This window comes from Pelodiscus sinensis, chromosome 2, assembly GCF_052426305.1.
Source record: "Pelodiscus sinensis isolate ZL-2025 chromosome 2, ASM5242630v1, whole genome shotgun sequence".
Taxonomy (NCBI): Eukaryota; Metazoa; Chordata; order Testudines; family Trionychidae; genus Pelodiscus; species Pelodiscus sinensis.
This window is the reverse complement of record NC_143053.1, coordinates 83696557-83713878: the sequence shown is the minus strand read 5'-3', so window position 1 is coordinate 83713878 and position 17322 is coordinate 83696557. Positions and strand designations below refer to the sequence as shown.

Genomic DNA, 17322 nt, shown 5'->3' with positions numbered 1-17322 from the left:
CATAATGCTGAATTTTGAAAATAAGGATCTGCTGTGTAGTGGAAGTTTTGTCTAGTAGGTAGGACAGAGAATTGGGACTTAGTTGGGCTCCTGGGTTCTATTTCCACTCTATCACAAACTCATTTTTAAGACAGTTCTTATATCACTTCTACCAAAATTATCAGATTTAGATGCCTGCAGTTAACATATAAATATGTACTAGATCAATAATACTACGGACTCTCTAAATGAGCTCTGAAAATTAGGTTCCTTATTTTAGAGCTTAAGTTTTGATTTAGATACATAACTTTATATGAAGTACAAACATGTTGGCCTGTGCTCTGTGCCTCAATTTACCCATCAGCAAAAGGGGAATTAATAATGCCTTGCATGTAAGGGAGTTGTATGATTTAATTTAGTAGCATTTGTGAAGCACTTTGAGATTCTTTGATATAAGGTGTTATAGAAATATAGCTAATAATAATTTAAATGTCAACTATTTTGTCAGCATTTTCCCCTTGCAAATGCTCTGATTCATCACTGTATTTTAGTTTTACCTGGTGCATAGTTAAAATCAATGGAGTTACTCTGTCATAAAACTTGAGTAAGGCTGTGGTGAATCAAGTTCGTGATATAATATTATAATATTTTCTTATAAATTGATACCAGCAAAGCAGAAATGAAAATTAGCTTTAACAGTTGCAAGCAAACTAAGCAAGCAGTACAGAAAAAAAGTTGTAACTAGTACCACCCCTTTTTTTATGAATTGTTATATTTCTGAAATTGTTTTTGTACTTTCTTGTTCACTGAAGCTCCAACAGCTTGTATCATAGACTTCTCTTTGTGATACTGCTCTTTGGATTAGCATCACATAACTCTTGTGTTTAACTCAAGTGTTTTTTCTTCACCATATTTTCCTTTTCTTTGTCAAATATGACTTTCTCCTGCCAGCTTCAGTGTAGTAATGGAACTTGATGTTTACCTGGTTTGTTTTAATTTGCCTCCTTATTTGTGTCTGTGCATGTTCCCCTGTTCTGGATCTGTTCAACAGTGACAGCAGAAACCAGTTGTCTTTTTGGTAACCTTGGTCCTCTGTATTCTTAGTCTGTATCTTTCCATCTCTGTAGTTCTTCTGCAAGAAGACACTCGAAACAGCAAAGTGGATGTTAACAAGGTTGTTTGTAGTTTTTCACTAAATGAGCCTGTATGTGTGAGCTAGCAGAGCCTAAGCTATGATGATCTGATGCCTTATGTTCACGTGCATGAAGGCATGCAGATGCACTCACGGATAATTTTTAAAGCTGGACAGGATCTCAATTGTGCATGTATGATACCTATGAATGTGTAAATATGAGGTTATGTGGCAAACCCATTGCAACCAGCTTCAAAAACTTGTTCAAGGGTATTTAAACCATTTGGATAATCTTCCTGATCAAAGGCACGGTATGCACTTAAGACATTAAAACACAACTCAAGAAATTCAGAGTTATGGTTCACACACAACTATATCTAATCTGTATTTCAGCTAAATGCTCAATCATTATATCCAACAATACATACAGTATTACAAAAACTAAGAGCACTTCAACTTGGCTAAGATATGGGTGATGTGATATAAATTCCTGGACTTTTGCCCCATTAAAAATCTTAGCCTTAATGTTGAATACAAATAGAGTTTTTAATTTAATACATATAGTTTGTTTTTAAATAATTTAGTTTAGGTAAGCATAGATACTAAAATCAAAGATAATGAATGGAAATTAAACAGAAGAGATTTATGAGGAAGTTATTCCCTCAGAGCAGTGTTTCTCAAACTATGCTCCGCGGAGCCCCAGGCTTCCGCGAGACATCTCCAGGGGATCCGCGAGGTTGACAAACTAGAAACATCAATAGGTACAACACATATAATCAGTGGCCCGCTGGGGCTTCGCATAAATTTTTATATATGTAAAGGGCTCCAGAGCCCAAAAAGTTTGAGAACCGCTGCCTCAGAGCATTCAGATGTGCATAATAATATTTTAGATAATCTGTATCCTAAGAGTGACTAGAAATCTATTTTTCTTGAATAGTGATAGAAATGTAGCCGTGTTAGTCTGGGGTAGCTGAAGCAAAATTCAGGACAATGTAGCACTTTAAAGACTAACAAGATGATTTATTAGATGATGAGCTTTCATGGGCCAGGAAGTGGGTCTGGCCCACGAAAGCTCATCATCTAATAAACCATCTTGTTAGTCTTTAAAGTGCTACATTGTCCTGCATTTTATTTTTCTTGAGTGTTTCTTATTTGTTTTAAAGTTCTTGTGAAGTGTCCTGACTTTTCATTCGTGATGTTGGCAAGTCCTGATTTTACTAAACTCGTGTAGACTTTTTTACGAACAATTTTGAAAATCAGCTCTTTACTCCCAGTACATGAGGTAGGGAGAAGGTGATTTTGCGTGCTCCTAGGTATATTTGAGAAATGCTGAGGGTACGGAATTCATGCATTTGATTTTATTAACCTTAGAAAATGGTGCAAGAATCTACGATGAAAAGGAGAGAGTGCATACAACTGTGAAAAAGTGTAAAATACTCCATATTTCTATAAGCTGTACACATTCAAATATCCACACCCCAAGAAGTGGTCATGAACTGGATCTCCAGATTTGTGATTAGTTGTGTCATGTTCAGGGCATAAACTCTAAATCAGATGGATGGCAGGAGAGAGATTGCTTGATCATTACCTGTTTGGTTCACTCCCTCTGGGGCACCTGGCATTGGCCACTGTCGGCAGACAGGATACTGGGCTGTATGGACCTTTGGTCTGACCCAGTATGACCATTCTTATGTTCTTATGAGCTAAGCCCAATCCATAATTTGTCTCCTCTATGAAGCAATTAAATTCTTGGGGCATTAGTAAGTACAGTAGGGTGCAAAATAGTACAAGAAAAACTCAGTGTGCTGTGCCATTGTTTGAATTGTTGTGCTTCATAGAACTAGAGTTTTCAGGATTGTAAATGGTGATTATTTCAAGGATATAGATTGCAGTAAAGGAAGGCATAAAGAAAGAAGTGTGCAAAAGAATAAGGAGCAGTCAGGAAAGATGCTTGAGTGGAAAAAAGAAAATATGGCAGACAATAGACGTATGGCAGGGTGGGGAAACTTTTTTGGGTCGAGGGCCACTGACACACAGAAAAAACAGTCAGGGGCTGTACACAAGTGAGAAGTAAAAACCAAAAACCCTCACTGGCATGGCCCCTGACTAAGAAGGAGAAAGACACTACCCACATTCCCCTCACACACCAGAACCTATGGGGTCCAGGCTAGTAGATTTTGTGTGTTCCAGTACTGCAGTAAGCACAGACTCCCCAATGCTGGGGGGGAGCCTTGAGCTTCAGAGGCCGGATCCAGGCAAGCCGGGGGTCGCATCCAGCCCCAGGTCTGAGATTCCCCAGACCTGACCTGTCATGAGTCAGGGTGAATTCCTGACTTTGTTGAAATCAACAGCAAAGCTGTCATTGACTTCAGTGAAGCCAGGATTTGCACCCATGGAGTACTTGGAAGAGAAACAGAAGCTTAATACAAAAGAGGAGCAGGGACCAGTGCAGAAATTCCAGAAAGGCAAATACACCAGAAAAGTAGCAGAGAAGGATGGTGAGCTGGAGGAAGAAGAGATGAGAAAGAAGGAGGTGAAAATAAAAGAGGTTGCCATAGTCAGCAAGAAGTAACCAAAGCATGAAATATTGTCATGGCAGTAGGGAGGGAAGGACTGAATTTTAGAAATATTGTAAAGAAAGGATTCGGGATGTGATGAGGTCATAGATGTGACAGGACAATTTAAAAAGGAACAAAAAAACCCACCTGGGTGGTTTACAGCTAGCTTGGGTGGCCAAATATAATAATTTGGGGACTTTTCTTTATCTGGTGCAGTGTTTTGTTGAGTTTGGTTTTATAGCAACATTTCCAGAGTTTGTGTTCCATGAAGCTTGACCTGCATTGGCTACAGTTATGTTTGAAAGGGCTTATCTTCCTTCAGGACTCATGTTCCTGTTTGTGAGGAGTCAGCAACTAAACGTTAATTTAAATTTAACAAACAACCAAAGAAATGTTTGACTTTTCATTATAACAGGTTAAACAAACTGCTGCATTAGTGCTAGAAGTGGCGCTAACATATAAGAAACAATGCACATTCAGTAAACTTCTCTGAAAGTTGTGTGTTGTGGAATCACATGTAATAATTTCTGTAGCATCAGTTTCCACACAAAAAGGGACTACAGATTGTAATCCCCATTGGGGGAAACTACTATTCCTATGTTGTAGGTCACATTTTGACCTCCAACAATTGATAGTGTCTATTCAGTATAATATAACAGTCACTGTGTGAGCAATATAAATTACCTTAATCTGTTGAGCTCAATAAAGTTAAGGAGCAAAGAATAGGTGGGAAAACTAAAGATTATAGGTACTTTATTTCTTTAAAATGTTCCCTACTTGCTTTTATGATTTTGGAGTATCTACTCACATTTCTCCAATCTGGAAAAACTGGGCTTCTGCAATGAAAGAACTGACTTCAGAACCACTCCTTCAGTAACCCTATTCCACTTCACATCTGCTCTCATTTCTACTGTTATTCAGGCAGGCATGTGTTTTCTCAACTTCACAGGCCAAAATGATGGCTTGTACCCTGAGGACAGTAGGAATGGGGGAAAGGGCATGGGTGAGACAGCTGTTCTCATGGAATTTCCCATAATGTTTGGATAACTTTTATTTTAGATTAAAGAAAATAACAAGGAGAAAGAACAAATATATGATCACTGTAGGAGAGAGAGGTGGTTGGATAAGTGTGATTGTTTACCAGCAGCCATTTTGAACTTCTGAAACTCAGGAGGAGCATCCCTGGAGGCAGACTGTTGGGTTCCCTTTACCATGAAAGGTGCAGTATACAGAAAAGAGTCTAGGGATACGTCTACAATGCATGCGCAAGAAGCTTTTTGCCGAAGAGTCCTTTTGCAGAAGAGTCACCAATACATGCATGGATGCTCTTTCGCAAGAAAGCTCTGATTGCCATTAACAGAATGGCCACCAAGGCACCTGTGCTTCTTTTGATAGGCTGTTTTAGCACAAGAAACCCTTGTTTGCCATTCACACACGCCTTTTTGTGCAAGAGCTCTTGCACAAATAGGTTTATTCCTCGTGGAAAGAGGAATAACTATTGCGCAAAAAGCCCTCTTTTCTTCTGATTTACTGTAAATTTACTTGCACAAAAACACGCTTGTAGTGTGGACATTCCCCGAGTTTTTGCGCAAAACTGGCCTTTTTTGTGCAAAAACTCTGCAGTGTAGACATAACCTAAGAGTTATACCACTATATGTACTCCTTCATTACATTTAACATGCATCAAATCCAAAATGGAAAAGAAGGCCTTCTGGTGTGTATGTATCCTGAACCAAAATGCTAGGGCTGGGTTCACATCAAAACACACACACCGGTCATATGTCCTAGTCATATGTCCTTTGAATGAAAGATCAGCTGTAGTTGACTGTTTTCTAATCCTACCGTAGGCTGTTATAGAAGACCGTATATTGAACATCTGAATTGTGTTTGTTACTGTAGGTTCCACAAGATGAATGGACTGGCTACACTCCTCAAGGCAAAGATGATGAGATTCCATGCCGGCGGATGCGCAGTGGCAGTTACATTAAAGCCATGGCGGACGATGATAGTGGGGACTCAGACACCAGCCCGAAGCCATCGCCAAAGATTGCAGCACGGAGGGAGAGCTATCTCAAGGCCACCCAGCCATCACTTACGGAACTCACCACCCTCAAGTAAGACGTTGTTAGAATGAACCACTGATCCTCAAAGGAAACACATTTCCATCCCTGCCTCCTTTTTCCACTTTCTGGGCCTGAAGTAAGGAAAGCACTTAAGTACTTATGTCTCAGTTAAGTCCTCAGAAATGATTTCCTAAATAGAGTGGATTTAACAATGCTTAAGTGCTTTCCTGAACTGGGGCGCTAATGTTTAGGATTCAAACCAGCAAAGCACATAAAATCACTGATTTCCACAAGATTGCTCACGTGCTTAAAATACATTCTTTAAGCACCTTGTGGAATCAGAACCTTATATGCCATATTCTACAAGCCTTACTCAACTGTGTATGTAAATTATGCAAGTGTGAGTAAAATTGAACATGGACAAGGCATGTGAAATTAGCCCTAAACCAGTCTTTGTAAATCCTTAAGGAGGGTTTTGATATTAAACCCTGAACAGTGAGCATCAGAAAATAAAGAAGTCCATATCTTCAACCCAGCCATCCAAAATTACATTAGTTTTAACTGAGAACCATGAGCAAAAATTAAGACTGAGAAGTGTTTAAAAGATACTTTGATTTTTAAAATATTACAAAGTAACACATAGAACCTAAAATCATTATTGTCCAAAATGTGTAGCTCTTTTCACAAAGGCAAATGTCTCTAGGAGCTTCAGATAAAAGGGAAGCTACGTATACTGGAGGAGGTGGTAGCTTGTAGTTAAAACTTTGCTAGATGAAACAACTTTCAAGTTATGTGTAAGTTGCTTGGAATGTGGTTTTTGAGTTTAAAATAGCATTCTATCTAGACTTAGTTTTTAAGACCAATGGAAACATTCAGGATACGTCTACACTGCAGGCTTTTTGCGCAAAAAATTGTTTTGCGCAAGAGTTCTTACACAAAAGGTCTTGCGCAAGAGCGCATCCACACTGCCATGTGCTTTTGTGCAAGAGATGTGCTTTTGCACAAGAGCGTCCCTGGCAGTGTGGACGCTCTCTTGCGCAAGAAAGCTCTGATGGCCATTTTAACCATAGGGATTTCTTATGCAAGAAACCCCTGTTGCCCGTCCACACACAAGAGGGCTTATTCCTCATGGGGAGAGGACTAGCTCTTGTGCAAGAAGCCCTCTGTTCCGACACCTTACTGTAAATGTACTTGCGCAAGAACACACGTGCAGTGTAGACACTCCTCAAGTTTTTGTGCAAGAACACGCGTTCTTGCGCAAAAAGCCTGCATTGTAGACGTAGCCCAAATGTATAATTTTTAAAAATCCAAACAATATAACATATATTTAGTTTACCTACACATGTATGCTGAGTCAGAACACAAAACAACAATGAAAAAACAAGAGTCCACACTGAAATCAGTGACAAAATTTCTACTGGTTTATATCAAAGCAGGATTTAACCCAAACTGAAAAGCAAATTGTTTGATCTAACTAGATCTGGCTAATGTTTCCAGCATTCATTCTGAAGAGTCTTTTGGGGGATGTTGTAACATTTTGTGAGATATTTTACCAGCTGGGACCCAATGTAAAAATCCATAATAATGCAAATTAACTATTTGGAAAATGTTGTTATTGTGGAAATTGAGGGAACATGTTACTGATTACTATGCAGTACACTCTGAAAGTGAAATGAAAGGGAAAGGAACAGTTGCCCACACAACAGCTCAGACAGGAGAGTGAGCCAAAGCATCCAATAAGGAGACTAAAAACATGTGTATGCTTCATCATTTTCAGAGGCATTAAGAATTAAGATACCAAGGTGACAGTCACCAAAAGATGATAAACTCAGGTTTTATAAATTTAAATTAGATTAAGTTAAATGTGTCTAGATGAAGGGAGTAACTGTGAACTGGTGGTAGTAGTCAGAAAACTCTAGCATATCTTTTCCCTAGATTTGTAATAGGTGAAAAGAAATTCTAATGAATTACTGTTTCCCAGGAAGGAGAAATGTCTGCAGATGCTAATTCAGAATGTACAGCTCCCAGCATTGCTAACAGCAATGGAGAAAGCTGCTGTTAGCTGTACTGGGGAATCACTAAACATTTTCCAAGTGTAGGCAGGGCAATTCATCAGCATACAGGATTAATGGCTCTTATTCCTTGTCCTGTGACTTCTTCTCTCCAAGACCTCTAGATACTGGTCACATTCTCTCTGCAACCTTATGTTCAGATCTTAGAAGACTCCCTTACTAGAATTTGTTTCTGAACATGTTTTTAAATTTGTCGCAATAAACCATGTTCCGACCTGGGGCTCCATGGCTTAGTTGGGGTTGCTCTCTTGCTTTTGAATCTTCTTGGGCTCAATGTCACTAAATGCTGAGCACTCTGGCCCTGATCCTGTACAGCATGTAAGTGTCATGCTTAAAAAGCAAACAAAATGTCACACTGAAGTGAGTCATGACACCAAAATGATAGAAATGGAAGTTGGAAGCAAAGAGAGAACAAACTACATATTGGAAAAAAACAGAAAACTTTTGCTATCTGCTCCCTTTCTCCCCCATCCCTGTGTAAATTGGATGGCAAAACTACAACTTGAACCCAGCATGTTCAAAGGTTTCAGAGGGGTAGCTGTGTTCGTCTATAACTGAAAAAACTTAAAAACAATAAATAGTCCTGCAGCACCTGAGGGTATGTCTACATAGCAAAGTTATTTCGAAATAACTTTCCTAGCATCTACACAGCCAAACAGCTATTTTGAAATAAATTTGAAATAGCGGAGCGCTTATTTCAAATTTGGTAAACCTCATTCTATGAGGAATAACGCCAAATTCGAAATAGCTATTTCAAAATAAGTGCTGTGTAGACACTTATTTTGAAATACGGGGCCTCCAGCCTTCCCAGGGTGTGTTGGTGGCCACTCTGGCCTCAACCAAGAACACTTCTTTCCCTCCCACCTTCCCCGGAGCCCTTAAAGGGGTAGACTCTGGCCACAGTGCCTGTGACATCTCCAAGCCTGCCAGCCCAGCCAGCAGTCACTGCCCCTGACCCAGTGGCCCCAAAACATGAGCCAGCAAGCCACTGGCAGCCAGCCCTACACTGCTCCCCAGGAGCGGTCTGCCAGCTCCAAGGATACTGCCAGGGCACCGGGAGAAGGCAGGCGCCTTCTTGGTCCAGGGTGGAGACCATGGACCTTATTCAGGTTTGGGGGGGATGCCCCCAATGTCCATGATCTCTGCACTAGGCGGAGGAACGCAGCTGTCTTGGCAGGATAGCTGCCAGCCTGGCCATCAAAGGCCACATGTGAATCCAAGACCAGGTTTGCACGACAATCAAGTTGGTCCAGCGAGACCCCCAACCCTGAGCCCTGAGCTTCCCCTCCCCCTTCTCTCCCTTGCTTCCCCCTTCCAGCTCCCTCCTCCCAGGTTTCCCCCTCCCCTCTCCTACCCTCTCTTCTCCCCTCTCCCGCCTCCTTTCCCCAGTCTCACCAGAGTTTCATTCTCTCCCCCCCCCCCCAATTTTCTTAAATAAAGAGATTTGGGATTCATGGAAATACGTGTATTTTATTTTACATCAGGAAGGGGAGATAGGGAGAGATAAGTGGAAGAACATGAGGGAGGAATAAGGCACAAGCCCCCAGTGGGGCAGACCAGGAAGGCTCTGGATACTGACAGCCCCCCGATGGACCTCCTGGATGGCAGCCTGCAGAAAGTGCAGCCAGGCTTGCAGCAGTGCATCCAAGAGAAGCACCAGAGTGCCCTAGGGTGGCTCTGGTTCCATGTTGCCGAGTGCTGTGGTGACCTGAGTGAGGGCAACCAGAGCACGCAGCGACAAAATGCTTTGCCGTCCCTCATCGAGGTAGACAAGCAAGCAGGAAAACCTGAGAACTGGCTGTCCGGGAGGGTCCCTTAAAGCACAGACTTCAGATAGCCTCAGGGGCAGCAGCCCCACACAGTAAGTCCTGACCTGCACCCCTGTAAACTAGTTTACCTGACATAGTCAATGAAGTGGAGATTTAAATAATCCCCGCTTCATTAAAATAAACATGGCTGCCGCGCTGTGCCGATGATCAGCTGATCCAGCACAGCGCGGCAATCTAGACGCAAATCTGTCGGCTGGGGAAGCCTTTGCCGACTGATCCCTTATGCCTCGTGAAATGAGGTTTACAGGATCGGTCGGCAAAGGCTTCTCCAGCTGACAGATGCGCGTCTAGACTGCCACGCTGTGCCGGATCAGGTGACCATCGGCACAGTGTGGCGGCCATGTTTATTTTAATGAAACAGGGATTATTTAAATCTCCACTTCATTGACTATGTCAGGTAAACTAGTTTACAGGGCTCCGTCGACGGAGCCATGTAGTCTAGACATACCCTTAGAGACTAACAAAAATGTATATGGTATCATGAGCTTTCATCGGCACAACCCACTTCTTCAGATGAATGGAGTTGAGGAGTACAAATAAATAGTAGAGAGAGAGAGGGGATGGGGAGGAAAGAGAAGGAAAAAATGGGGGGGGAATTGTCAATTAGAGTGTCCATGCTAAATGAGGCTAATAGAGTGGGCTCTAAGTACCCAGTGCTTAGCTTTTTATGTCATTAGAGTATGGAATGTAGCTGCCCTTCCAGTTCAGGTCTTTGTTCAGACATTGTCTCCAGGTGTCAAACTTGTAAATGAAACCCAGTTCTGAAGCTTCTCTCTCAAGTTGGTTTTTCAAATTGCTTTGTAATAATATAGTCACTTTTAGATTCATTAGTAAGTGCCTGGGCAAGTTAAAATGTTCCCCAACAGGTTTCTGTGTGTTACCATTCTGAATATCTGATTTGTGTCCATTAATCCTTTGTTCTAAAGACTGTCCAGTTTGGCCAATATACATGGCGGAAGGGCATTGCTGGCACTTAATGGCATAGCTCACATTACTGGATATACAGTTGTATGAGCCTTTGACATGGTGGCTTATGTGGTTAGGTCCTGTGATGATGTTTGTATAGATGTGTGGGAAGAGTTGGCACTAGAATTGATTGTAGGGGTAGGTTCCTGGGTGAGTATGATGGAGGTGTGCTGCATGGTTGCTGGAAATAATTCGTTTCAGATTAGGGGGTTGTCTGTATGCGAGGATTGGCCTGTCCCCAAAGTCCTGTGAGAGTGAGAGGTCATTTTCCAGGATAGGTTGTAGATTGTTAATGATGCGCTGGAGGGGTTTAATTTGGGGGCTATAGGTGATGACCAGTGGTGTTCTGTTGTTTTCTTTGTTGGTCCTATATTGAAGAAACTGATGTCTGGCTCTGTCACTCTGTTTCTTCACTTCCCCGGGTGGGTATTTCAGTTTTGAGAATGCTTGAAAGAGGTCCTTTAGGTGTTTATCTCTGTCTGTGAGATTGGAGTAAATCCAATTATATCTTAGGGCCTAGTTGTATAGAATTGATTGAGAAATGTGTTTTGGGTGGAAACTAGAGGCATGTAGGTAATAAGGGTAATGGTTGATATAAGATGGTGGAAATGTGGCCATCGTTTAATTGTACAGTAGGGTGAAGGAAGTGGATCTCTTGTGTGGACTGGTTCAGGCTAAGGTTGATGGGGTGGAAGTTGTTGAAAGGCCTTGTTGGACAAGCCATTCCTCACCTACAGACAACCCCCTAATCTGAAACAAATTATTTCCAGCAACCATGCAGCACACTGTTTGTTGTTTTTAAAGTTTTTTTCACTAGAACCCAGTTTAACTATCACTTTTATTCTATGGGTTCATCTGAAAGGCCACAAGTCAACTAAGCTATTGAAAAGTATTATCTACTTTTTCAGTATGAAATAACATTCAATAGAATCATATTCTGAGTGTCCACATATTTTGTATGAGATCATGCCATAGCATTCCCAGTGTCTTAATGTGAGAGACATACTTCTACATTATTTTGTAGTGTGGTGTGTGTGTGTGTGTGTGTGTGTGAGAGAGAGAGAGAGAGAGAGAGAGAGAGGGATCCAAGTGATCTCTGGGAACTGAAGTCCATGCCACATAACGAGCCCCCTCCAGCTCAATCATTGGCAGTGTGTAAGCGGGGGAATGGTCCCGCTCTTGTGGGGAACTTTCCTGGCTTCTATACACCCCGGTGAAATGAACCAGCGAAAGGATCTGAGTTCCCGCTCCCACTTCCTTTACCCCACGGCTCCCTGATCCTGAGGGCTCCCCCTCCATTCTCCTGAGTAGCAGAGCCCTTGAAACCCCAACAAGGCTGGGCCCAGGTTTCCTGGGGCTTAATCCCTGACCTTGTAGTCACTAGGGGCAGGAGTTAGGGTGTCCCCACTCCGAGGTGCTCTCTTTACACTGCAGGCCTTCTTGGCCCAGTGATCACTTCATAAGGTTCAAAGCAAATACAATTTATTAAACATCAACTGATTAAAGAGAATAGAATAAGAAACAATGAGAATGGTTAAATGAGAACACACAGCCCTGCTCTATAGCACAGGGACATCAACACAGCAGTCTGCAGAGTGTAAGGACAGTTCACAGTCTCTTCCTTAGAAGCCCTGGATGTGCTGCAAGGGGCTGCAGGCTGGACACGCTTGCACTGGCAGTGACCACACAGCCTCAGTCTCTAAGTGGCCAGACCCCTCTCCCAGTCCAGAGCCTTTCCCCACACTTTGCAGGTCCCAGTAGCTCACCACATCCAGCTGCAGGCTGTGCTGCTTGACCAGTTCCAGCTCCTTGTGTTGTTTCTCTGTTCCTTTTGGCTTTCTGAGCACTGCCAGTCTGCTGCTCAACACAGGGTCTGCACTGCTTGGCCTGTCTGTGTCTGGTTCTGTCGCTGCAGGACTTCTTCTTGTACTCCTCTTTCAGCTCTCTGTCTTTGCAGGACCTCTTCTGCACACAGCTTGTTTGTTCAGAGACAGAGCCAAAACAATCCCCACTTACAACCTGTCAGTCAGGCTGAGCTGGAGTGTTGACTGCTTTCCATTGTCTCTGGGGTCTGTCAGTCTCATGAACCCTTCCCCTTCTGAAGCTGGTAAACCAAAAACTCCCACAGAGTTTTAGTAAGGGGTAACAGTCCCCTTACAAGTGCAAGTTACTTCACCCTGCTCCGTTAATATGACTCAACCTTGACCTAAAGGAGATCATCTCAGGGAGGTTGAGGATCATTTATTTCTCTGGGTGTTCATTCCTCGGCTTTCCTGATCAGTGGGTAGGTGAGGTGCAGTTACTTTTAAAGTCCAGGAGTTTGAGTCTTCAAACCCTACAATTTTGACAGAAATAAGGCATAATTTTTGACCGTGAGAGTATTTAACCTTTAGAGCAACTTACTAAGGGTCTTTGGCCATTTTAAAATTGAGATTGGATGTTTTTCTAAGAGTTCTGCTCTGGGAATTATTTTGGGAAGTCTTATAGCAAGTTCTATACAAGATCACACTAGATGAACACTATTATCCCTTCTGGCTTTGGAATATATGAATCTATAGTGTGGGTTTTGTGAACATGTCTGCTTGGAGACTGCACTAATGTCCTAAATCACTGTACAAAAGCTACCATAGTAGTGGCGTAATGTATAACAAATTACTTTCTTTAGTCACTGGAACAAAAGACCTTATGGGAATGATCCAAAATCTATTCAAATCAAATGAGACTCTTTTATTGACTTTGGATCAGACCCTTAATTCCATTACCAGTGTGCTAGAGCTGTGCTTCTCTCCTCTCCCTAGTCTTCTCTTTTCTAATAGTGAAGAAGAAAATGTGGTGGATGTGAACAAACTTACTATAAAGACACAGCAGTGGTAATGCTTCAGAAACGTTTTACATTCCCTTCTGCTTGTCTCTTCACTTCCCTACCCCACTCTTCTGTGTGACATGTAGTTGGTCTTTAACTTTATTTTTGGGAGAAAAATGAGCCTGGTAACTTAAAACCAAATCCCCCTTTGCTTTCACTGTTTTATTATGTGGGCTTTTTTTTTTCTCCAAATGCACTTTGCCTCACATTGGGCCCACACACTCCCACCCACCTCCCTGCCATTGCTCACGCACCTTCTCCAAGAAAAGATTATCCATGTTTCTTTTTCTATATGTAGCAAGCTTTTAAAAGCACAACTCTGTCATGTCTCCTTTATGTAATGTGAAACTTATTTTCTGTTGATTTTTGTTATAATACCGTACAATCTCCCTCCTACAGTCTTCCTCCCTTACCCCATGGTTTCCGTGTGGTTACAGAACATGTTTCAAATGCTATGGATAGAATTGTGAATAAAGCACAGCTTGCTGTGATCTCAAAATGCACTCCTCCGCTGCTCTACTCCCATTATCCTACCAGGAAGTGAGAAGCTCTTTCTTTGCTGGAGATGTCCCCTTGGGTTTTAATAATTATCAAACTAGTAAAATATGGCCCCAGAGAAAGCAGCATTTTTCTGTCTGGTAGTGAAAAGTGGCAAAAGGTTTGACTATCTTTTGTTGTTGAACAGATAGAAACAGGATGTATTCATCTGACATTCAAAGGATGTGCACAGAACAGGAGCCTGATGTTCCTGGTGCATCTGCCCTGAATCAGCACCTTTCCCTTTCTTATGTGCAGTCCATCTTTAAATTATTTTAGCTATGGCAAGAAAAGCAGGATAAAAGTGTACAGTATAAGGCAGTTTTTATCATCGTCCATGGCTGTTCTGATCCTATGTGTAGGTAAAACATTCTGCGAGGGGGGATATATTCTCTTGATGCCTGGAATGAAAGGAAGTTTCTCTCTGCTTCCATCCCACACTCACTGGTCCCCTTCTGCCCATCTGACTGACTGGAAATCTCATGTAATATATTGAACATAGTTTATGGAATTAAGATAAGATTTGCTGATTACTTAAAGCTGTATTGAATTAGAAGCAATGCCTCTGAAGTACAATTACAAATACAGCCGTTTATGTGATGGTGTGACAGTGTATGTACCATCTCATGTATATGTACTTTCTCCATTAGACACTCCCTTAGGAAGAAATGCATATATTAGTTCATATTATGCATATATGATATATTATAAACTGGATTCTCCAGAGACCAACACACAAAGAAGATATATTTGTTTAAAAGCCTTAGGTTTAACCTGCCTCAGGGTACGTCTAGACTATAAGGAATGTGTCCACTTTTCCAAAGAAAAATGTCGGAAAAGACGCATTTTGTCAGCATCCCAGTAAACCTCGTTTCACGAGGAAGAAGGGATGTTTTGAAAGAGGGTTATTTCTGACATTTGGCCCCATGTAGACTTTCAGAAAAGTCTCTTCTGGAAGAAAAGCAGTTCGCAATTTGTGTAACTTTTTCCGACTTTTCTTTGTAGTGTGGTCGTAGCCTCAGGGCCTTCTTCCTGTTCCAGCAAACAGCTGGGACCCTTGATGGTTCATGGCCCTAGACCTTAGGGGAAGAATGGAAGGACTTCACTCAGTGGAGGCCTCATAAGACTGCGAGCTGGTGGTGAGCAAAAGCTGAGATGAGCTAATGTGACCACAAGAATGTCTCCTGAGATAGGGTGTTAAAAGACTGCACTTGACAGAGCTCATGTGAGAGTTGGGATGCATCCTTGGTAAACTTATTATCGTGTGTAGTTTTTTATAATTGTATAGGTTTTCTGTATAATGCTTAGTACCTTACGAATAAAGCAGGCTTCCTTAGAAAGAGCGGTGTGGTACCTTGCAGCGGTAGCCACTGCGCTCCATCTCTGAAGGGAAAGCAAGATGGAACCCTAGGGTAACATCTCTGTTTGGGGAATGACTCCATGAAGGAAAGGGAGATAAGCTTTCAAGTTTACACAGAACTCTTCTTCTCTCCAGCAACACTCTGTGTAACAGTGAACGAAAGGCAGCTATCCAGCCTGGGAGTAGCCTGGTGACAAGGGGACAGAGACACAAGTCCACCCAAGAGAGGCAACAGCTGGGGAATTGGAAGCTGCGAATGACTGCTCCTGCTGGACCACTGAGGGCAGATATAGGTGCACATGCCCTTAATTGTAACAGCCCCCACATAAAAACTCTCTGTTTAAAACAGGATTTCTGCCTGGGCTTGCCAAATTCAACATCCCTACTGATTTGGAGGCAGAGGGTTACATTTTGGTACATCTCGCATTGTTGTTCTCACCTCATGTTTGATCATATCTATGTTGTGAAAGAAAGTCCAACTCATTCACCGATGCTTTTACTTCACCAGTCTTGTAAAGAAGCACTTACAAAGAAATGAGTAAGAGGAAATTCATAAATCCATACTTTTTTCAAGATGCTATTTTATGGATACATTCATTTTATTCAACCAAGTAGTATATACAGCATTATTGACCTGTCCCTTCAAAATTAGACACAGCAGTAGTGATGAGAAAGTAATGCTCAGATGTAGTAGCATGAATTTAAGGAAAGTGTTAAGAAGGATTTATAACTTTCAGACTTCTGTTATGTAACTTACTTCATCAATGTGCCTCTTCCTGTTGCCTCCCACTTACCAGTGTAAATAGTACTTTATAAATAGGATGAGCCAACTAATCATAGTCAGGCTGGAAGCAGTACATTAAAACTTGTCTACTGAGAAATACTTACTATATACTTATATAATGTGTGTGGGGGGGGATATAGTCACAAAATAAGATGAAATGAGACTGTATCCTGTCCTATACAACCACCTCAAATAATAATGATCAATTGATACACAGAAGGAGAGATCAAGTCCACAGTAATGGCAGTGGCAACAGCAGACTTATAACAGAGATTAGCCTGGTCTTTTACCTACTGATGTCCCAAATCCAGTGTTTTGGAGTACAGAGCATAATAGTGAGTATTCACTGACAGCATATAATATTGCAATGATAATTTGAATGCCAGAAAAATAATGGGGACGCTCCCACACACCGCCACAAATCAGAATATTTATATGTTGTAAAAAACAGGCAGTTGATTACAAATCATGAAATTAAGTCTCCCAACAACTATTCTGTGGTTGGTTTGTGGTCTGTCTCTGGAAAACCAAATTGTAAGTGAGCTCAAACCATGCAAGAGTCACAGGTACAATGTAGAGCACAGATTGCTAGTGGCCTGGGTTGCAGGAAAGGGCCAAACACTTGAGGAAATCTTGTTTCCTTTAGAAGCTTGTTTCTTTCCATGGTGATTGCTCTCCTGCAACCTGTTCTTCTAGACTACAAGCTTTCTTTTGGTGCATGTTGACATTTACTTCAGGACACAGGTTGTGTTCAGCAAGGGGGCTGCATTCAATTTTGCATCTATTGCTTTGGGATAATCCACCCCCACTTTATTATAAAATATAACCAACTAAACATACTATTATGAGGTTGAAAAGGCCACTGGAAATACAAGGACAGAGAGATACCAGGGTCACAGACCAGTGGAGCTGTAGCGTCAGAACATCCTACATACTTCATATAGGTCTCAGAGAATTTGCCTGGCATTAATTTGTGGAGAGAAGAGTTGGGATAGCAGGTGCACAAGTACTCAGCCCACACACCTGCTAGGAAGTGTGCTGTATTTGCATTATTCGGGCCACCACTGTAATGCAACTGCAATGGGATTTTTCAATATTAGCACAAGAAACACATTTTGACGCTTGGGATGCTGCCTAGTGAAAGGAGGGATGAAGAGTGCCAAAATGATGATTACTCCT

At 41.8% G+C, this 17322-nt stretch overlaps 1 protein-coding gene across 1 annotated transcript in view; it reads left to right on the top strand.

Annotated features, from left to right (window-relative positions):
* Positions 1-17322, top strand: part of DLGAP1 (DLG associated protein 1) — a 589565-nt gene that overhangs the window by 424909 nt on the left and 147334 nt on the right. Inside the window, exon 5 of the mRNA XM_075920931.2 lies at positions 5569-5783. Coding sequence (XP_075777046.2) covers positions 5569-5783 — 215 coding nt within the window. The remainder of the gene's footprint in view (positions 1-5568; positions 5784-17322) is intronic.